This window comes from Microcebus murinus, chromosome X, assembly GCF_040939455.1.
Source record: "Microcebus murinus isolate Inina chromosome X, M.murinus_Inina_mat1.0, whole genome shotgun sequence".
Classification (NCBI taxonomy): Eukaryota; Metazoa; Chordata; class Mammalia; order Primates; family Cheirogaleidae; genus Microcebus; species Microcebus murinus.
In genome coordinates this window covers 126307284-126330303 of record NC_134136.1, presented here as the reverse complement: position 1 = coordinate 126330303, position 23020 = coordinate 126307284, and the positions used below count along the sequence as shown (strand labels likewise).

General features: G+C 47.8%; 1 protein-coding gene across 1 annotated transcript; it reads right to left on the bottom strand.

The window, feature by feature from the left end:
* Nucleotides 1-1832: 1832 nt before the first annotated feature.
* On the bottom strand, nt 1833-8888 carry LOC142861050 (uncharacterized). Its single transcript, XM_075999675.1, has 2 exons — nt 5331-8888; nt 1833-4040 (listed from the first exon to the last, which is right to left on the bottom strand). The coding sequence occupies exons 1-2, from the start codon at nt 5389-5391 to the stop codon at nt 2917-2919; spliced, it is 1185 nt and encodes a 394-aa protein (XP_075855790.1). The 5' UTR covers nt 5392-8888; the 3' UTR covers nt 1833-2916.
* Nucleotides 8889-23020: the final 14132 nt, after the last annotated feature.

The window sequence follows — 23020 nt, the reverse complement described above, 5'->3', positions numbered from 1 at the left end:
GACTGGCTGAGGGCACCTGTGGGACACGACCTACAAGGAATGCTCAGCAGGAAGCAGGAGGGGCCTGTGTGAGCAGTGGGCCGACAGCCAGGGCTTTTGGTTAATGACTCTTTCCACAACCCCTCTGGCCCACCTCTGGACCCAAGACTGCAGAGGCTGCTTCCATCCTATCCACCTTTGCCCTTAGTCACAGCCACTGAGAGTGCTGGGTGGGGACATCTTAGAGTATCTTTAGGTTCCGCTGGACACAACAGGTCTGCCTCAGAGCACGTGCCTTTCTCAGCCCCTGAAAGTTGCCATCACATTGGAATAGTTTATACATTAGGCAAGTGGATATCAACTCTGCCAGCCAGTTAGGGGGATAAATGTGATGATGTATTCAATTCTGACCACATCTGATCCCAACTGTTGCTTTAGCTGCACACTTACAATACATAGAGGGTATGTGTGTGTGTCCCACCTTTGGAGACATATGGTTCCTTCTGTGAAGCCCTGCTTCCTGCCCACCAGGTCTTGGCCACCTTGTGGGAGAGGCACAGGTCTCAGCTGCCTTATTAGGGTCCCCTTTGGAATGAGATTCAATTATAGCCAAATTCGAAGCTCTGTGGGAGCCACTTTCTTGCCGTGATGGGGGTGGGCCTGAGGATGAGATGCCCAGGAGCCCCATTGTTTTTGCATATTTTAAACTAGGAAACAGCCACCTGCAGCAAAGCTACTTACTATGCCACTACGGGTGGCACTCTCATAGGTGCCTTGGCAAAGTGGGCCAGGGCTTCCCAGTCAGCTAGGATCGGCAGCAGGTCAAGATTTAAAGGGGCTGGGCTGGGACTGCCAGAGTGTGCCTCCGTGGGAGGTGGCAGGACTCCACAGGGGTGGGATGGCTGTGCAAACCTGAGCAATAACTCTCGTTCCACCGGCATCCTGGACCATGAAGGCAAATCAGGGGGACTTTGACCCTCCCCTCTGTCCCCGTCACCCTCACACCTCAGGCTCCCTGAGCCCTTCTGGCTCCACCACTCAGAGGGAACAGGGCTGGGTTGAACCCAGGCTCTGTGCCAGCAACAGGGCAGGGGCGGCAGGAAGATCCTCCTTTCCTAGGATCATGCACTGCAGGGGTTCTCAGCTGCCTGGTGTTACCAGGGTCTTGGCTGTCTTTGTGAAGTGAAAGTATTTCATTCCCCCATGCAGCAGACATTTCACCTGCCTCAGGGTCCCTCCATCCCCATAGAGCCACTCTATATGGTGTCTCTTGTGTGGGAAGAGTTGAATCTTTAATTGGGTGTGTCAGACTCTCCAAGGAACCACAGCAGCCCTGTAAGTTTAGGCCTTCCTGCTCTTCCATGGTTCGTGGTCTGTATTATCTCCCTCGATTTCTGAGGCCACATACAGATATCAAGTTGACAAAGTAACAAACTCAGTTCTGTTTGGATTCATTGTCACTCCATATTCAAAGGTGGCAGGGGCTGGCTGAAGAAGGGCAAGTGTGGTCTTCAGCAAGGCAAGGAGAAAGGTGGTTCAGAGAGTCTGGCTTCTCAGCACAAGCCCCCACCCGGCTGCCCCCAGTGAAGAGTTGCCTTTGTGGCCTCCCGTCCCCTCTGCGTCATCCCTATATAATGAGGGGCTAGGTCAAAGTTAACATGGTTCTATGCTGTGATACGAAATTCCCACAGCACATGCTACACAAACTTGCCACTCTATCCCCTTGGTGCAGCATCTTTCCGATGCACAAGACATCGAGCAGCCCATGGAAGAACCAAAGACACTAGTGGGATTAGCTGACTTGGGTTCGTAGGTACTGAATTCCCCCTTGATAAATGAAAACATAGAGGCACTTTTCTCCTGGCTGTTTATTACAGAACAAAGAAAAAACACACTGGCTGGAAACAGATGCCAGATTTCAAATGTAGAAGCAAAATACAATGTGGCAATTAAAATGTGATTACACAAAGTCTGGACACTGAGAAAAGTTTACAGGACAGTGGGTGTGGGTTTCTATAACGGACATTTAAATATACATGACAATAATTGCAGATAGAAACCATCAAAGACAAGCCCCAAATCAACTTTTAATGTTTACAGATGTTTTTCCCAAGCCACAGAGCCTTATATCAAAACAAATACTGAAAGGCTTTAACCCAGGACCAGCTTGCCTTTATCCTGCAAGGATAAGCTGGCACCTTCTCTCTGCCTGAACCATAAAGGTAGGAGGGCGCTCTAGTTCCTCCAGGGGAGGGCTCAGTGCTCGGCTTGCGCTGTCTCTGCGCCACTCCCAGATGTAAGAAACTCTCAGCCTCTTGGCAAAGTGTCTCTGCGGGGCACTTAAGGACAAAAAACGGTTTCTTCTGTAAATGCTCATTAGGAAAGAGCTAGCGGAGACTGAAAGGTTTGCAAAAGAAATTAAGAACCACACAAGGCGATGGAATTTTTAGTGAAAATGGAAATAAATGGCCAAGTGGTTTTCTATTTGGCATTTGTCAGTTTGCCCAACACCTCTTGGTCACATCCACATCGCTCATTGCATAAAAATCATAAGCAACTTAGCCATCTAGCTCAACAAGGTATCACTGGAGTGAACAACACAGTCTGCATATTTGTAACAATGTGTAATAAACACAACTCTACTGAAACAAAAGCTGTCACTTTATTTACAACGTCACAAAATGAAGTATAAATACTTCTGTCATTAATGTTTAGGAAAACCATTTACAAAATTTTCAAATATGTATAAGTAGCTTGAAAAATCACCAGCTTTCCATTTTGTCACAGGTAGAGAGAAGGATGGGCATGGGCCTGTGCCACTCAAATGGTAATGAGGAGACAACTGCAGCTGTCTGAGGCCAGGTGTGAATTTGCTATGGCTCATGCCACTCCCTAGTAATGCCAACATGGGGGCTTCTATGGGCAGCCTGCTCAGATTTAAAGCTCCCCAGCATTCTGGGGGAGTTGGCCAGCATTCTGGGCTGTGGCATTTGGGGCAGCAGCATGCTGTTCCAAAATGTCATCGATCAGCCTCAAGTTGTACACCCAGTCTTCACCTGGGCTCACGCTGGAGCCTTTCAAGAGACCTTCAATGAAATCCACCTCACTGCAGTTAGGTGGTGAAATCAGATCGCATAGCGGCAGCTGGGGCTGCAGCAAAACGTTGTTGGGTGGCAGCTCAAGGGGAGTACTCATTCTGTTGAATGGACTTGGGAACTGGCTAGCAGTGATGGCAGAATCAGCAGCGGCAGCAGCAGCAGCAGCCATATAGCTTGGCGGCTCAATGCCTTGTATGGGACTCATGGGATGGAAGCTGGCCATGCCCTGCTGGAGGGACTTCGTAGTGCTCAGTACAGGCACCGGGCCCCGCACTGGGCTCTGCCTGAGGCTTTGGTTGCCCAGCAAGCTGAAGCTAGAGTTGGCCAGGGCAGGACTCAACTTCTGGCCAGGCCTGCCTCCTAGGGCCATCTGATTGGGGGGTACAACTGCCTGCTGCGACAGGAATGCTGGGGCTATGGATGGCACTCTCATAGGTGCCTTGGCAAAGATTAAGTTGCTATCAAAATGCTGCTGAATGCTATTATCTGCTTGGTTTGGGTGTGGTTCCCTCAAAACTGCTGTGGTCACAGCTGCTGCCACTGCGACCCATCCGGCATTGTTGAACACAGTGGGCATTGTTGGCACACTGGGCTGTCTGAGCTGGTGGGGACTCAGGGCCTGTCTTCCCAGAAGGCTGGGACAGAACCCAGGCAGGGGCACTCCCGGGGGGTTGGCCTTGGGATTCTGCATATGCCGGCAGACAGAGCCAAGACTGCTCAGGAGGTTCTGGCCAGAACGTGTGGGTATGGGAAACTGGGGGCTGGAGTTGAAAATTCCACGCTGCTTCCCTGTAGTTGGTGAGATCATGCCCGCGTCCTCATGGCTCTGGTGCCTGGTAGGTGGGATCATTCCTGGACTTAGATTTTTCTGAAGGAGTCCAGTTTGGGGTGGCATCATGTGCTGGCTGGATGAGGGGCTTGCCTTGGTCTGGCTACACTTGGAGGTGACTTGTTCTTGGACGGCTACAGAAAGAGAGAGTGGGGGTCAGTTTCAAAGGCATCTTTGACTCAGGCTCCCTACTGAGCCTCCTCTGCTCCCCAATTCCTCTCAACTCCCCTTAATCCTTTGCCCTCAGCCTGGACTATAGCTCTTTGGGGAAGCCCTCCCAGACTTCCACACAGACTTCCCCACGTCTGGGCCTACAGCACCTCTACCAAGAGCAGATCATGCTGGACTCAGGCACCAGCTGATTTGTCTGCCTCTTCAGGTAGATCGGAAGCTCCATAAAGCTGGGGTCTGTGTGTGCCTTTGCACATGGTACCCTGTGCACCCCCTGACAGATGGTGCATGTTTTGCAGAAGGAAGGAAGGAGCAGGGTGGGGTGCCATTGGGGGAAGCTAGTGCAGCCTCTCAGCTTCTGCAAAGGGTGCACAGGATAGCAAGTGTGGTGAGAGCGAGTTTGGATGGTGTTTTGTTCCCCTTGGTGCTCCCGCCAGCCTAGATGGCCCCTGAGCCCAGATCTGGGGCTCAGACAACCTGTTCAATTGAACTGTAATAGGGGAGGAGCAATGGTGTGGGCTACAGTGAGGTTGCTGACCACCTGTCTGAGGGCAAGCAGCCTTACCTGGTTGCCAGACCGGTACTAAGTGCTCCCTGGCTTGGTCCAATCTCAGTGACTTGGAAGGATTGCTTAACTCAGGACACCGTGAAGTAGGACACATGGCTGGCTTTTTTGTTGTTGTTGTTGGTTACACTCATAGATGCCACTCATGGCAGGGTGGGGACCCCTGCTATCTGTGGAGGCTCTGGGAGCCTCCAACACAGACTCTGGAGCCGAGCCTCCCCAGCCCCTTTTCTATTCCTCATACCTGACAGATGGCCCAGGGACCCATTTGAAATGCAGTGTGAGAGTGTTTTTGTGGGGGGCAGAGGGGAAAGGCAGGCTCAGAACCCCAGGGGGTGTGGCAGCCCCCAGGTGGTTCTGATGCACACTCAGGGGCCTGCCCCTATCTCATTGAGAATAGCTGCTTTAAGGGGCCTGACTCAGTTAAATCAATCTCTTGTATTAAACAGTGATTTTGGAGCCATTAAGCCTGGGCCTTCAATTGGGATTTTCCTTTTAGAGTTGGATGAAGTACTAATGTGAGAGATCCAACCTGCATCCTGTTTAACTGACTTTCAGACCTCCCTCTCTCCCTCAAAGCTTCCAGGAACACAGACAGTAACTGCTTACTCTGAAATGAATTCAAACCATACCTCTATGTATATACCCTCTTGCCTGCCCCTTTGGGAATACTGACCTTACTACTTACCTTGAAATTGACTCATCTGTTGGGCGATATATGCACTCTGCTGTTCAGGGGTCATTGCCATAAGACCTGATCTCTGTTTCTCTTGCTAAACAGAAGATGAAAAAGACATTAGATTACAGCTACCAAAAAATATCAGCCATAGGATCGCCATGTGGGGACCTAGGACTTGGCTTTGGTGTAGCAGAAAGCATGGGTGAACACACCAACACACACTCACATGCATGCCCACCCTCCCGAGCAAAATTCCACAGGTATAAATAAAAGTAGGATTCTGCACCTGAGTTAAAAAAACGCAACTGCAACAGCATAGGATGGGGCAGGAGAGACAGAGCTTAATAGCAAGAGCACACAGAAAAAAGATTTAGGCATTTTGGATGCCTGTCTGCTCAGGATGGGTCAGCAGTGAGATGTGGTCACCAAAAGAACAAATGTAACATGAGGCTGCATTAATAGAAGCAGAGTATGTAGAAGGAGGGAGGTGACAGTCCTATGCTACTCTGCCTTGGCCAGACCATGCCCACAGTGCTGAAGGAGTTTGGATGTGCCCATCTCAGGGAGACCCAGACAGACTGGCTTTGTTGAGAGGCGGGTAAAGCAATGAGAGTCGGGACTGGATTTCAAACTACCCAGACAAAGAATAGCTGAGCAAGCCAGGGCAGAGCAGACTCTGGGCTATGCAACGGCGGGTGCCTAGCCTCTGCAGGGCTGTCATGGGGAAAGGACCGAGCCTTGTTCTGGGTGGTCCTGGCATGAACGGCCAGATGATCACATGGTCAGATAGATACAGTGTCCAACACCAGGAGTAGCCAAACACTCATTGTGCCAACTTCCCCCTTCTCCTGACTGGCTACAGCATGGGCAAGTAGGAGGAACTTTCTGTCTCCATCTCTAAGCTGGCTGGGTAGGCAGGAGAGGAGCTGGCCTTCAGGGCCACAGTCCTAGCACTCAGTCTGGGATCTGCTCAAGGATCACCCGGGAAGAACATAGCCAGGAGGGAATGAGATGAAGGCCCTAGGGCCCAGGGAAGGCATGACTAGCTCTGAGAGCCTCAGCTCATCAGTGCCAGCTTGTGACTGGGACCTGGGTCTGACTCCCAGTCCAGTGCTGGAAGCCTCTCCCCGTGTAGTGGGGGTAGCCCGGCCATCTCTGCTCACTATGGCAACTATGTCAGGGAGCACATACCCCGAGTCCACTTTCTGGCCTGTATCCCCCTGAATGCCAGCAGCCGTGACTCTGCAACATGGCTCGCCCATGAAGCACCTGCTTTTTCCAGAAAAGGGCTTATAGGAAACCCTTCTCTGTGCTCAGTGGGGCTGGCATGAGAGGAGTTGGGTAGAGGGCCGGCTCTTGGGAGTGTGCCCAGCTCTCAGGCCTGGCAGCTGTTCCTGGCCTCAGTCCCTGCCAAGGCAGAGAGGACAAGCACATGGCATCGGGAAGACTACACCAGAAGTGATTTTACTGGACTGGGCTTTGCTTTTCCATTCCGCCCTTAGCTGCTTCCTGCCTATCCCTCCCCTCTGTCCCCTCCAACGGGCTGCTGTGTGGGCATGGGGGGCTGTTTCTCTGCCACCCCGTAGAGCTGCCCTCTTCCTGCTACAGCACTGGCGGGGTGGGGACTGCCTTCTTAAGTGCTCGCTCTACTGAGCATTTTGCACCCGTTGTTTCATATCTTCTAGCAACAACCCACATGGACACCCAGGAGCACATGGATCAAGTGACCACCCAAGGCTATGCCATCTGATCTGCCTGAGGTGCTCAGGGTGGGTGACCATTTCTGAAGGCAGCCCTTTCACTTCTGTTCTGCCCCTTGACCCTTACACCAGCCTGGGACATCAGGGTAGAAGATTTGCAGTCCCCAGCTTACTGATGTGACATCTGAAGCTCAGAGAGGTTAAATGACTTGTCCAAAGTGACATGACTATGGAATGTGATGTCTACTAACTGAAGACTGGGTGTTTCCACCGCTTTTGGGGACAGGTGCCTGTGTGGTGGGCTAGGTCTCCACCGACCCTAACTCCATACCCACTGGTTGCCCCATTTGCAAATAACACAGCTGTACAGGGGTGGGGATGCGGGCAGCCGGAAGCTAGAAGTGTGACAAGGGAAGAGCAGGGGGAGTGGCAACAAGTCCATAGAAAGAGAGAGAGGGAGCCAAGCCCGAGGCATCAGAGACCAAAGGAAAGGCTGGTTGGGTGGAACCCAGAGGGATGCTGGCATGTCTTCGTCCCAGAACGCACATATTCAGAGCACCCAGCATTGAAGGGAAAAATTGGTCAGGCGCATCACTACAGAAACTGCCAAGGCAAATGTCACCATTGACACCTAGCCCTGGTGCTGGTGCCAGCTCTGCAGGACTCCCACATCTGGGGTGCCACCAGCAAGTGGGGGCCTTCTGTGGGCTCTTCATCCCCACTGGGGTGTCCAGGGGCATTGCTAGTCCTCTGCTCCCAGCCCAGTCCTGTTGTCCCTGGCAGAAAGAGCCAGGGCATTCTCTGGGCCTCCGGAGGAGGCTTCCTTTGTTTTGCAGAGGAGGATCCCATCCTTTGTTCTGAATCAATGTGCTCCAAAGATAAGCCCCAAGAAAGCAGTTGTTGCCTTTTTTTTTTTTTTTTTTTTTTGAGACAGAGTCTCGCTTTGTTGCCCAGGCTAGAGTGAGTGCCGTGGCGTCAGCCTAGCTCACAGCAACCTCAAACTCCTGGGCTCCAGTGATCCTTCTGCCTCAGCCTCCCGGGTAGCTGGGACTACAGGCATGTGCCACCATGCCCGGCTAATTTTTTATATATATATCAGTTGGCCAATTAATTTCTTTCTATTTATAGTAGAGACGGGGTCTCGCTCTTGCTCAGGCTGGTTTCGAACTCCTGACCTTGAGCAATCCGCCCGCCTCGGCCTCCCAAGAGCTAGGAGTTGTTGCCTTTTGACACTGACAATTAGAATCTTTGGAAAATGGAGAAAACAGGAAATGACAAATGGTTTCAGTGACCAGGAGGAAATGGTGGCTGAAAGTTGTTGCCGTGACTGAAACACTGCCTTTCTGCCTTCTTGTGAAGGATGACCCAGGCCGTGTGGGTTTCTATAAGCAAAGTTATGGAGGATGTCATCAAATGACTCTATTTTCTATGGCTGCAATTATCCTGGCACTTGATCCTATTGTGCCAAGTGACATTGACAAGCAGTACTGCCAAGTGGGCCCTGTGTGAGCCCAGGTGTGCTTCTCCCATGATAGTCACCATGGTGAGTCTAGGGCTGTAGTCAGCAGGAAGTCTTCCAGAGAACCAATGCCTGGCTTTTCCTCTGTCACACCCTATCCCAGCCCCACTCAGACAAAAGGCCACATTCACAGACAGGGCTTAGCCAAGAGGGCAGCCTAGGAAATCCTGGGACTGCCTTTCTGGAAGCTGTAGCCCCCTCCTATTTCTGGGGGCTCATGGAAAGAAAGTGTCTCATCTTGTGTGCTGGGCAGGTGAAGCAAAAGGGTAGGCCATGCAAACCCTGCCACTGCCTGTTGACACAACTGGGCCCAGTACAGGGCCACCAGCAGACCAGGCTGGGCACCATGCCAGCTCCATCCATCAGCTACCACGTGCTAATGTCTCCTGTCAACCCCAGCGCAATCACCTGGATGCTCCTCTTTCACCACTGCAGAGGAAGAGCAGTCTCATTACTGATTCAACCACTGAATCAGGCAAAAAGGCTTTCCATTTGGGGAGAGGCAGAGGGCTGGTGATCAGGGACAGAAGCCCACAAAAGGTTCCTGGATTCCAACCTGATCCAGATGGAAGTTCCTGGCCCCATGATGCCCTGGAGGAGAGCATTCTGGCTTGGAGGGAAATTGAAACGAAATAGCTTGGGAGGGATGGCAGGGAATAGAGCCAAGGCTTATTTTGTAAAGCATGTTGAGGGATGGAAGGGAGGGAGGGAGAAGAGAGAGGGAGAAGAATTGGGGGTGGGGGTGGGGAGAGAGAGACAGAGAGAGAAAGAGAGAGAAGGAAGAGGGGGGAGGGGAGGGAGGATGAGGACAGAAGAGGGGACAGAAAGGGAAGAGAGGGGGAGATTATCTCCCCCTCCCACTAGAGAACTCCTGTCTCCTTTTCCTAGCAGACACTGCCACGTGAGTGCCCTCATACGGAGCCAGCCTGCAGTGGAAGACACTCAGCTATCTGTCCCAAAGGTTAATAAGCTCTAGTGTGGGTTTGTTTGTTTATTACTCCGCAAGGAAAAGCACCTTCTTTTGTAGTTTTTGGAAGCTAGAATTGGAAACAACTCCCTTACCCTTCTGGCTTTTCCCTTGATGGCACACTGCATGGGGACCGTCATGTAATCAACATCTGAGTTCTAGGGGCTCCCATACCCAGGTGGATGGACACCCCTGAGACCCACTGGCTCTGGCTGGCCATGGCCCACAGATGGACATAGACACTGCTGCCAGAAGCCCAGCTGACAAACGTTTATCATGGATCTACTATGGGCCAGACTCTGTCCCAGGTATGGGGATATCATTGTGGGTCTCTACTGTTCTGGAGCTTACAATAGACCCAAGTTCTAATGACAACCCAACAGGGCGAAGGGATGGAGAGTGGCCAGGCACTGGTAGAAACCTCGGGTCAAGGCATGAGACTCTGAGGGGGAACTGGAACCTGTCACACCATTGTCTACAAAACGTGGAGTGATGTTGGCCTGTGGGGTCTTTCTTTGCTCCTCTGGACCCCTGGTGCAGGAGCTGGGGACCTCGCCCATGGTAATGGCACTGACTTTAAGGTTTGAGCCAGTCCAAAGCTATAACTGGGAGCTTCACAAAAGAAATGCCATTGAAAATGAATGGCAGAGATCTGTGTAGGTCATCCTTTTCACTTTCCATTTTCTATCTTTCCATTTGACTTACAACTGTGTAAACTTTATTCTGACTCCTCCTCAATCTTGGTGGTTTCAGGGCTGGCGGATCTGGGAAGGGTTGGTTTATATGCTGGCAATGATCCCCGGGCAAAGGAAACAAAGGTCCTTCCGGCTTGCCTTCCTTCTTCCCCTGTGGTGCCTGTGTCCTCTGTCTCACAGGATGGACTGACAAGGAAGGCATTTAGTGAATGCAGGGCCTGGCCCCTGAAAGCCTCTTAGGTGGGGCCAACTTCCAAGGTTCTTAGAGAAGATTTGAGAACCACGCATCTGACGTCTGCTGCTGGGCAAAAGGCTTTGGCTTGGGAAGAGAGATAATAAGGTGTGAGACAGGAATTCTCAAGGCAGGCTAGCTGGGATCCTCTCCTTTGTGACTTCCGAGGATGGGGAAGGGCAGGGCAGACCAGGGTGGAAACAGCGATATCCGGAATGGACGATGTCCATTTTGCTAATTCTGTTTCCCTGGCAGCTTTGTGCCAGGCAAGATTCTCTGGTTTCAGCTGAAGAGTGAACAGCTGAGGAGCACTGTGACTCTGAGAGGGAGAGAGAAAAATCAATAGCCCTTGAACGGAAAGCACTGCTTGTTCTTCCAGGCCAGGGCAGGCAGGATAAAGAGAACAAGGCTGTACATACCAAAGCACAATTTCCATTAAAGGCCAGAATCCTGGGAGGCCCTTTCAGCTCAGTCACCATCTTCTGATCACTATCACTTAGAAAATGCTCACGTCTCCAGCATTCTCTGCGGATAGGGCAGGCAGCCTGTGCACACTGATATTTCATGTACCAGAATGACAATTCCATGATCCAAATGCAATTCTCTGCAAAGGCCCGCTCTGGTGGTGTCCATCATTGCACTCTCACGCCCACTAACACGACTCTTTGGGGGCAAGTTAAGTCATTCCTTCTAGACTCTAGAAGCCAGAGGATGGTACAAACTCACAGCCTTCTTGGGCAGGCTTGGCTCAGATTCCTTTTGCCTGCTCTACCCTGACTGCCAGTCAGGGTGGGGTGCAGAATCCACAGTAGGATCGCTGGTAGGCGAAGCAGTTCCTGAGCACCCACTAGGTGTCAAGCAGGCAGGCATTGTGTGGGGCCTTCAGAGGTGCAGAAGCACAGCCCCTGTCCCTCTCGGGCTCCTAGTCGGACCACAGGGACAGACAGGCAGGTGAGGGAAGGGGATGCTGAAAGGTGTGCTGCAGAGAGACGGAGCAGCTACACCCTGGGCAATCCCCTACTCATTTCCCTGTAGGTGACGCTGAGGTGCCTCGAGCACTCTGCTTGCTTGGGTTGGCCCTTAGCCAGAGTGCCAGGGAGAAAGCAGAGAATAAGCAGAGCCAGAAAACACTAGAACTCCCTCATGGGTGGATAGAGCTTTACCTTCGGAGCTGTCACCTCCTGTGTTCCTCCCAACAACCCTGTGAGGCAGGCAGGAAGGCTGGGCAGGGACTGCGCCCCGTTGACAGATGAGGAAAGCGAGGCTCAGGGGGAGGTGACTTACCTGCAGTGTCGTAGCTAGGCAGTAGTGGAGCAGGCACCTGCCTCCAGGCTTTCGGATCCCAGCCGCCCCAGGGCGCTGCCTCTGAGGTGCTGTACGAGGAGGTGACTCGGGCCAGCTCATGAGCAAAGGAGCTGCTGGGCAGGAAGGACTCACTTCCCAGGGCCTGGCAGGATGTGGGCTGTTGCCCAAGGCTGACTTGGGGGGGCCTGGCTTCCCCAAGCTTGCAGGCTTTGTCTACATGAGTCTACAACAACCGATTGAACAATCTATCACAAAATGATCCTGACTGATCTTGTCACTGCCCTGACTGCCTAGCTGGATCATTTGGGTGTAGACACAACAACTGGTTTGGTGAAACAAAACCAAACAGCTTTGTGGTCTTAGCTTGTCTTGCAAAGGTCACAGACCCCTTTGAGAATCAGTTAAAAGCTATGGTCTCTCTCCACAGACGAAGCACTTACAGTGTCTACCTCTTCCCAGACCACCAGCATTTTACATATAATTTTAGGGCGGTTTTCTGAACCATTTAATACCCATCGTGGATCTCATGTGAAGAATTCCCTGCTTTGAGCAATCACTGTCTTGTTGAAAATGGGAATAAAAGCTAAGTCGGATGGTTCATTGGCAATGACATTGACCAATCCCATCCCTCCCTGCCCCACCGACCATCCCCACAACAGAGCATACAACTCTAAACTGGTTTATAGGTATGTGTGTGTAGACATGCTGAGGCATCTGCAAAACCAAATGGTGAGTGCAAAACCAAACAATCAAGTGTAAATCTCACAACAGCCAAGTCCTGACCTGTAGTCCTCGCTGCACTTCACCCCATCAGGGCCTCAAGGTTTTGGGACTTGTATGTGAATGGGACCTCCCTTTCCATCATGCCTTCAAGGATTTCACCAGAATTGAACATATTGAACACAGGACCCAATTCTTTTAGCCAAAGGCAATTAAAATAACTTCATACTTGATATCCATGTCAGAGAAAGCATCAAAACTCAAATGGGCAGCTGATATAGCCCTGGCACCTTGGTAAGCACACCAAGAGCTTACCAAGAGTCGTGTCCAAAAGGACCAGGGGGAAGTCTACCTTGACAAGAGGTTGTTCTTCTTTCTACATGAAGCAGAGTCTTTACTGTCATGCTTTTGTTACCTGAGCTGTGAGTGATCATCTGTGTCTGCTAGCAAACATTCCAGTGGAAAGGGAAATATTTGTCCCCCAAATCTAACTAAACAGTTGGAATCACTTCAATTCATTGCAATAAAAACTTACTAAGCAACTATTGTGGGCAAGTCTTTGCAATGGATAATAGTCCAATAGATAGCTGGAACCATTATTTGAAATAAAAATTGCCACCACTGAATTTATTGAGCATTTGCCAAGCTTCAGGTACTAATCCTGGTGCTTTAAATATTTAATCACATTCAGTCTTTATAAACAGCTCTCTATGGAGCAGGGACTATTATTGTCCTCATTTCACAGATAAGGACACTGAGACCCAGAGAGGTTCATTAAGTTGCTCAAAGTCACACAGCTAGTTACTAGCACAGCAGGGTACAAATTCAGGTTTGCCTTGTTCCCAAGCCCACAAGTAGTTTGTATGAGTGCATGTATTCAATTTTTAACTTGTTAAATGAAAAGCAAGTTTTGAGATGCAGAAACTGATAAAATATGCCATTAAGAAAACTACAGGCAAGGTTTTACAAGGTAGGGGGGAGGGTGCCAGACAAATTTTTAAGAACAAATTATAAATATTTCAAAAATGGGAATAGGAAGACAGCCTAACAACCTGGACAGTTTTAGAGATGACACCCATCCACCACAAAAACCCAAGCAACAACAAAAATAAAAACCAACGTGAAATATTCTTAGCAAGTGAATCCAATGTACTTGTGAAAGACTCTGCCATCCCGATGAGATTCATACCAACTACGGAGGGCTCGGGGCCCCTCCCTTCGGGGGGACTCATTAGTACAGCGCTGAGCTTGCTGACCATCTGCAGCTTCATTCCATCAAGCTCCAATTTGTCCTTGCAGCAAGGTCATCTGGGACATGAGCAGAAACATCGCTTTCTACAACTTATAATTCGTTATGCCTGCATACCTAGCTCCTCAATAACTTTAACATTGTTTTACAGCCACATAGGAGTTTTTAAAATCTCAATATGCAAATATTACTTGGGTTCTGATTACTTGCCCACTCCATGACAACACATTCTAAAAGCAATGAATGGGGCTTATTTGTAGAGAACGGAAGTGTTTTTAAGCCTGTGTTCAGGAATCCCTGGTAGCTTCGTTTGACTTGTACAATATTAGTGATGGGTCAAGAAACAGGACCCCTATCATTAACACACTCTTGCAGTGCCTCAATAGTCCATCAGGCAGAAAGAACTGCAGATGGCACATGGAAATGACCAGCGGCAGGAGATGCCCTGACAATGTGGGCAGCTCTGTTTGAGCACTCATTCAAGTGGAGCAGGACGGGAGCAGGCACTTTGCAGACCAACGCAGCCCCCAGTTCAAAAACGAATTAATATTCCTAGGTACTTTAATTTCTTTGTTGCTATTGTGAAGGGAATTGAGTCTTTGATTTGGTTCTCAATTAGATTGTTGTTGGCCTATATGAATGCCTCTGATTTCTGTGTATTGATTTTGTATCCTGAGACTTTACTAAATTCATTGATCAGTTCCAGGAGTTTCTTGGTTGAATCCTTGGGGTTTTCTAGATACAATATCATATCATCAGCAAACAGTGAAAGTTTGATCTCTTCTGCCCCTATTTGGATACCTTTGATTCCATTTTCCTGTCTGATTGCTGTAGCCAAGACTTCCAGCACTATGTTGAACAGAAGTGGAGATAGTGGGCAGCCTTGTCTGGTTCCAGTTCTAAGTGAGAATGATTTCAATCTTTCCCCATTCAGTATGATGTTGGCTATGGGTCTGTCATATATGGCTTGTATCATTTTTAGGTATTTAACCAAAGAGGTAAAAGACCTCTACAGGGAGAACTATGAAACACTGAGGAAGGAAATAGCAGAGGATGTAAACAGATGGAAATCCATACCATGCTCGTGGATCGGCAGACTCAATATCATCAAAATGTCTATACTACCCAAACTGATCTACAGATTCAATGCAATACCTATTAAAATCCCATCAGCATTCTTCACAGATATAGAAAAAATAATTTCACGCTTCGTATGGAACCAAAGAAGACCCCGAATATCAAGAGCAATTCTAGGCAACAAAAACAAAATGGGAGGCATTAATATGCCAGATATCAAACTATACTACAAAGCTGTAGTAATTAAAACAATATGGTATTGGCACAAAAATAGGAATATTGACCAGTGGAACAGATGTGAGAATCCTGATATAAAACCATCCTCATATAGCCATCTAATCTTTGACAAAGCAGACAAAAACATACGCTGGGGAAAAGAATCCCTCTTCAATAAATGGTGCTGGGAAAACTGGATAGCCACCTGTAGAAGGCTAAAACAGGACCCACACCTTTCACCTCTCACAAAAACCAACTCACGCTGGATAACAGACTTAAACCTAAGATATGAAACTATTAGAACTCTAGAGGAAAAAGTTGGAAACACTCTCCTAGACATCGGCCTGGGCAAAGAGTTTATGAAGAAGTCCCCAAAGGCAATCACAGCTGCAACAAAAATAAATAAATGGGACATGATCAAACTACAAAGCTTCTGCACAGCCAAAGAAATAGTCATGAAAGTAAACAGACAACCTACAGAATGGGAGAAAATTTTTGCATCCTATGCATCCGATAAGGGACTGATAACTAGAATATACTTAGAACTCATGAAAATTAGGAAGAAAAAATCAAATAACCCCATTAAAAAGTGGGCAAAGGACTTGAACAGAAATTTTTCTAAAGAAGACAGAAGAATGGCCAACAAACATATGAAGAAATGCTCAACATCTCTAATCATCAGGGAAATGCAAATCAAAACCACAATGAGATATCACTTAACCCCAGTGAGAATGGCCTTTATCAAAAAATCTCCAAACAATAAATGCTGGCGTGGTTGCGGAGAGAGAGGAACACTCCTACACTGCTGGTGGGACTGCAAACTAGTTCAACCTCTGTGGAAAGCAAAATGGAGATACCTTAAAGCGATACAAGTGAATCTACCATTTGATCCAGCAATCCCATTGCTGGGCATCTACCCAAATGATCCAGTGACACTCTACAAAAAAGACACCTGCACTCGAATGTTTATAGCAGCACAATTCATAATTGCAAGGCTGTGGAAACAGCCCAAGTGCCCATCAATCCAAGAATGGATTAATAAAATGTGGTATATGTATACCATGGAGTACTATTCAGCTCTAAGAAACAATGGTGATATAGCACATCTTGTATTTTCCTGGTTAGAGCTGGAACCCATACTACTAAGTGAAGTATCCCAAGAATGGAAAAACAAGCACCAGATATATTCTCCAGCAAACTGGTATTAACTGAGTAGCACCTAAGTGGACACATAGGAGCTACAGTAATAGGGTACTGGGCAGGCGGGAGGGGGGAGGGGGGCGGGTATATACATACATAATGAGTGAGATGTGCACCATCTGGGGGATGGTCATGATGGAGACTCAGACTTTTGTGGGGAGGGGGGAAATGGGCATTTATTGAAACCTTAAAATCTGTACCCCCATAATATGCCAAAATAAAAAAAAAAAAGAAAAAGAAAACAAACAAACAAAAAAAAACGAATTAATAAAAGAGATGAGATACAGTCTTGACTCTGACTGACTAGGAACTTTATAGCTGATGCTCATGTGTTTTCTCCATTTTATTTAATTGTGAAAAAAATATGCTTATCACACCACTCTGTAAGAGTGAGGCCCAACCTCCAAAGAAAAGGTTGTTAGGGACATTTCAACTTCTTGAGGTTTCCAAACATAAGTTAAATTCATCTCTATCTTCAGAATCACTGAACATCTCAGAAAAGCAAGTAAATCAGTAACTGCTGGGCATGATTACTGGCTCTTGGGCTGGCTGGTTCCACATTATTCTGAATCTCATAGAAGTCAGTCATGGTACAGATAGGTTTTGATAGTGGTGCTCCATTTCCTGGAGCTCACACTCACTCATCCCCCTGGACTCTGGGCTGCACATGACAGCCAAAAGGATTGCTGGAATCAGGATGGTCCAGGTTCCCTCACCCTGAAAAATGTTCCAGTGGCTCACAGCAGACTAGAGACACAAAGCACATCCCGTTAAGCTCTGCTGTCAGGGCTCCATACCTTAGCCTCCCACCCTCCCTGCAGCCACGTTTTGTACTCTACCCTCCAGTCACACTGCTCTCCTCAGAGCTCTCCAGACAGGCTGCCATATGTGTTTGGCCCTCTGTGCTTGTGCCCCTTGGTTTGCCCAGCCTGAAGTGCCCTTTCTTTATGATTCCACTCTGGGGATCCTGTAAGTCCTTTGAGATCTATCTCCTCTACCCTAGAAATTCTGCCCCTCTGTTGAGGTCCAGCTTCTGTGCCTGAATACCCTTGGTTGACTGAACACTTTTGCTGGGCCAGGTCTTAATCATCTCTAAATCCCTCTGGTGCCACACAGTACCTAGCATAGGCAAAGGGCTCAGTGAATACTTGCAAAATTACACAATTTTACTCTGTTATTAGCTTGGCACTTGGGTGATGTCCTAGGCACTTAGGAGATTATAATCTGGCTGAGCACTGTGCTGGTCTCTTTTTGGGATGAACATCAATGCTAAACTGAGCCTTTACTCTCATTTTAGCACATCTACTCATCCCTTTTGAATGTTGGTGGGCTTATAAAACCATGAGAGGAGCAGAGAGTGATCATAATCATATGGTGAAAGTTCCATCAGCTAACACACTGACTGAGCATGCACTGTGTAGGACACTGAACCCCATTCATATATGCATTTGAGATAGACTGTCCCTACTTTACAAAATGAGGAAGTAGAGATAGACTTACTCAGGCCACACAACAGCAAGGTGGGGTAAAGACAAAGTGGCTAAAAACCAAGCAACCCCTGGGTTTGGAAGTGCATGGGCTCCTTCTCTGCACATGGAGAGGACCAGTCAAGCACTCTTCCTTCTTCACACTGAAATAACTCCTTATTATTGGCTATTCTGTGACATTTTGTGCTATTCTGTAGCTCAGATGGGCTCTGGTGCAAAGAGTTCAGGTATGACTAACCCCCATAGATATTCAGCTGCTTTGCAAGAAGAGGATGACTGCCCTGACTTTTAAAATTATTGACTGGATGAGATATTGGATCAATCTCTGCTATGGTGACTCAGAAGGAGGCATACGTGCATTTGCAAGGTTATATAGTAGTACACTGTAATCCCACTGGCTTCTGGGAGCTTGTAGATTTTTTGATTTACTCATTCTGGGAGTTCAGGCTATGGATCCTCAATTCCTTTTTTTCTTTCTCCAGTCTTTACCAACCACATAACAGAAGCAAGCAGAGAGAATTCAAGAAAGGGAACTGGAGACTTGGTGAGTGCTAGAGTCAGGACTAGAACCCAAGTATCGCCTGATTTCAAAGCCTGTGCTCTGAGTTTTGCATGATTAAATTGCCCGATGGAAACTCTTATTATTGCAACAAGCAGACTAGCAGCTAGAATATTTTGGAGGGCCGCTAGAGTTCCACTGGAGTGCAATGGCTGCAGAGCTGGCTACTGTGTGACCCAGTGTTCTTTTCTTTTTACAATGACTGTATCCTGAAATGAGGAGAACTCCAAGTTGCAGGGTTTCTGTTATGATATGTGTGTTATGAAGGGGGGGATAGGGCTCACTAAAATAATTATGCAAAAAACCCTAGGGTAGCACCAATCCCACCTATTTTGTGGATCTGTTCTGTAGATCTGCATTTTGTAGATGTTTTCTTAGAGCAGATTATCCCCTATGTAAGACCTGGAAGAGTTTGAGCTTTTATGGATTTTTTCTCTATAAATGTACTTTAACATTTCAAAGTTTAAGTGTCTAAGGCTTACTAAAATTGACCAGGCCCAGAATCAAGTTCACTTTGTCACTTAAATTCTCAGACTTGGAACTTAATCATAGAATTAAGTTCAACTGGTAAATTGCTACTTTGCCTAGGGAAAAAAATAACCCAATAGCACAAAAAGGTAATGTATAAATCAATTAAGAAATGAAGGAATAAATATCTACTGGACAGTTAACTCCCTGGGGTAAATTGTTGCTCTGACAATTTCCAGAAGGTTCCTAATGTCTCAAATACGATGATGGTGGTGATGATGATAATAGCTACCATGTATTGAACATATACAATGTGCCAGGTCCTGAGTCAAATATTAAATAACTTTTATCTCATTTAATTTCCATGGCAAGCCTGAAAGGTAGGCATCATTATTGTCCTCATTTGATAGGTAGAGAAAATAAGATTGAGAAAAGCAAAGTAACTTGCTCAAAGTCACATGATAAGTAAGTGGCAGAGCTCAACCCAGGTCTGATTTACTAAAAAATTCAGGCTTTTAATCACACATACTAAAAATGCTTCAGTATGGGCGGATATTCAAAGCACAACCCCTGTGCTTATGCGTACTGCCTCACCCCACCCTCTGGCTTCCAGTTTCTTCGGTGTCTCCTTGCTGGGTACAGTAAGCACTGCCCATAGGCCCTGGGGTTCCAAGGGAGCCATGCAACTAACCATCACCATCAGGTAACCAAGGAAGGGAGCGGCAGGATTTCCTATGGAGACTTCCGGATTTAGACAGCAGATTTAATGCATGCATCTAAAATCACTCCCTCCTAAAGCCCAACTAAAACTACAGTAAAGGTTTATGTTTTTTTTTATTTTTAAAGACAAAATTCCACCAAGAAGAGAGAATAGGAAAGGAGATAATGGCACCATAATTTACGAAGCTAAAAAGTAGATAGAGCAGAGTTAACTGTCCACACGTCCCCAAGGAAGCTAAATGGCAAGACAGTAGAGGAGGAAGCTCAAAAGCAACTGGGCCTATATGGCAGAATCTTCCTGAGCATCAGGAAAAGGGGCCCCAGCTTATCTCTGAACAGGGAGGGGAGGTGGGATGCGTGGGCATGGCCAACATAATGGGATTGGGCTGAAAGCTGTTAAAGAATCAGGTGGATCTTTGGATCTCCTCCCTGATCCTGAGTCCCTGGGCATCTGCTTCTCCACCATGCTGGCAGAGGTCCAGTTTGACCCTTTGCTGGTAAATTTCCTGCTCTGCCTTCCCTGTCCTGCTGGCTGCATCAGCTGAGGCCACACACTTGACTCCACAGAGATGCTCTGTGTTGCCTTACACCTGGAGCTGGAGGTCCTGGAGGCAGACTGTGGGGAGCTCGCAAGCAAAACACAGAAAGCAGCCCAATCTCTCTGAGCATACTTCTTCTGCATGTCCAGTACCATGTCCACAACTCCACCAGCATCCTGACAGTGGTGGGCTCTGCACTTCCCAGGAGGATCGTGCCTTTAGCCACTGACTTCCCTAAGACAGAAGCTATGGGCAGATGATGATCAGAGATTACTCAGCCTCTCATCTTCTGGAAGACTTCATCTAATAGTGGCCTGGGACTCTTTCCTTACACACCTAGATTGTGCTCACACTCAGTTTTTAAAAATGAAGCAATCGCATGTTTGAGCCCAAGAATAAGTGATGAATCTTATTGAAACACTGCATTCCAATATGTAAATGGTAGTTATTTATGGATTATTTGTATATTAAATGTTTGTATATTTTATTATCCCACAAGGTTTGTGTTTTCTCTCCACTTTCCAAGTTTACTAAAAAAAGCACACTCTGGTAATCAAAAAGTCATAAAATGTATTTAAAAAAGACAAAATCCCCATCTAAAATTAAAATCAATAAGGATCAAGACAAAATAGATGAGATGAGCCATCTGTGGAAATTTACACAGAAAATAACTATGCAAAGAGATTGGTGATACGCATTATCTAACTAGGATGAGCTCAAAGCCCATCAGAGTCTGGGGTCTATTTCTGGAGTTGGCTCATGGGAATCCGGATGGCTGTTATATCCGGGGGGATACACCGGGGGCTTCTAAGATATTTTGAATGTTCTATTTCTGAACCTTATTGGTGGGTACATGGGTATTGGTTTTATTATTATATGTTTTATACAGTCTTATGTATGTATAGCATGGGTTCCAAAGATTTCCCTTAGGGAAAGCCAGGAATCATGTAAGTAGAAAATACAGTGCTATGTCAAAGGAACCACCCAAGTTTATATAAAATCATCATCATTTAGAGGTTTAAAAAGTCACTTTGGAATTTTGGTCTTATTGACTTGTCTTTTCTGAAGCAAATCACAGCTTTCTGGAGCTGCTCAGGGCAGAGGGGATTAGGGCGGGTCAAGGCTACAGGGACCTAGATCAGCACACTTACTGTGGGATTTAGGGTTTGCCTGGTGTCGGCTCTCTGGGTTCTTGTCGGGAATGCCATCCCTTCCTGGGCTTAGGATTTGGGGTCTGCCTTCTTCACCCAGATTTTGTCCACAAAGACACTCAAGGAAGTATCTCAACTACCAACAATTCTGTGCTTTCCGACTACTCCTCAGGGCAACCTGTCTGGTCTCCTTCTTTCCCGACCTTTATGGGAAGGGGACATGATTCTCTGATCTCCTGTCACCGAAGGCCTCACCCTGTTTCTCCTTCTGGCCCATTGCATCTCCCTGGGCCAACTCCTCTCCTTACCACCCTAACACTGTCACTACCTGAGGAGAAATGAGAGTTTACCTAGGCAAGTTCATCATTCTCTGTAGATGAAGGAGAGATCCAATGATTTGCTCAAGATGGCCAAGCAAATTAAAGACAGAGAGTCCGAGAGTTGCCAAGACCTACAAAAAGCATGTATCTCTATTGTTTTGTACAGACTCCGTCTCTGTGTGTGGAGCCCCAGAATACCACTCTTTGAGAAATACTGACCGACATCAACTCTCCACTTGCTAGGTAAGGACATTGAGGCTCATGGCAGGAAAGGGCTTTGCCCCAATCAGAGCAGACTAGAACTCATCACTCCTCATTTTCAGTCCAGGGCGCCTTGTTGCGACCCCTTTATCCCAAAGGCAGCCACTTCCCCTGGTCTGAAAGCCAGGAAGGTAGAATCTAGAATCTAGGTAGAATCTCGATGTACAGCCTGGTGAAAACAGATCTATGTGAGAAGCAAATGCTACAAGGGAGAGGAAAAGGATGTGTCTCATACAGAGCTGGCCTCTTTCAACTTCACTTTGATTCTCACCTAGAGTAAGTAAAAAGGGCACTCTGCATTTCTCAGTTCAACAGTGTTGGAAAGCCACTGCATTCCTACATTATGCCCCAGGGCTCTGCTGCTGCAAATGGCCCACAGCCTGGGTGCCTTGCCCTATGGTGGGCCTCTCTAGACTGCATCTTGGAAGAGGGGACAGAGGCTTTTCGAGGCCCACATTAAAAACAGGGGGAAATAATGGTTGAGGTGGGGGATCCTTGATGGTGAACCAGATGGAGGGACAATAACCAAATGCCAGGCCTCCTCTGTGGCTCCAATCCAAAGGCTCTGCTGGGATCCCTTCCAGGGCAGAGCATCAGGCATGCTTCCCCCTACTATCCTTGACAGTGATAGCAGCCTAACCAGAGCCTTGACACAGTTCTATCCGAGATGCCTAGGTCTGAGACCAAAAAGAGAACTCCCTTTTCTGAGTCCCGGCCCAGCTGCTCTCTCTCTCTCTCTCTGACTCTCTGAAATGTCTGTCTGCATTTTTTGTCCCATCAGGAAGCAAGAGCTCTCACTAGGCCAGGCTCTGCCAGAGGACAAGTCAGCCTGGTACTCAGCTACTCCAAGAACTCTCTTCTCCCCCCTGCCCCTCACCTTCCAGCTATCTGGCTTCTAGTTTCCCCAGAGTTGCTTGTTTCTTTATGGTCCTCTATTTTTTTGCACACATATTTTAGTCATTAGCATACACAAATGGCCTCTTGGGCCAGTTTACACTGAGGTCAACAGCCGGGGCTCTGAGAGTTGTTACACACTGTCACAGGACAGGTGGCTCTTCCTGCAGAGAATTTGAAGAACATTCTCACCCACTTACAACAAAAAGCCCATTGACTGGGCTTGACAGCAGGTGATTTGAGAACTAATGGAACTGGGTTAATCCTGTGGCACCAATCAATGAGGGAAGCAGTGAGGGCACTGGAAAGTGCCAGAGGGAGAGGCAGAAGGTCTAGGTTTAGCTCCTCCATGGAGTCGCAGCTGTGCAACCTAGGCAAGTGGCATTACCTCTCTAAGTCTCAGTTGCTTCATGCAGGAAG

What these genes read in the sequence shown, in the direction of transcription:
- LOC142861050 (XM_075999675.1), bottom strand. Translation starts at nt 5,391, where the DNA reads ATGGCAATGACCCCTGAACAGCAGAGTGCATATATCGCCCAACAGATG. An exon ending in ACAGATGAGTCAATTTCAAG is followed by an intron (nt 4,041 to 5,330) that starts GTAAGTAGTAAG and finishes CTCTTTCTGTAG; the next exon opens with CCGTCCAAGAACAAGTCACC.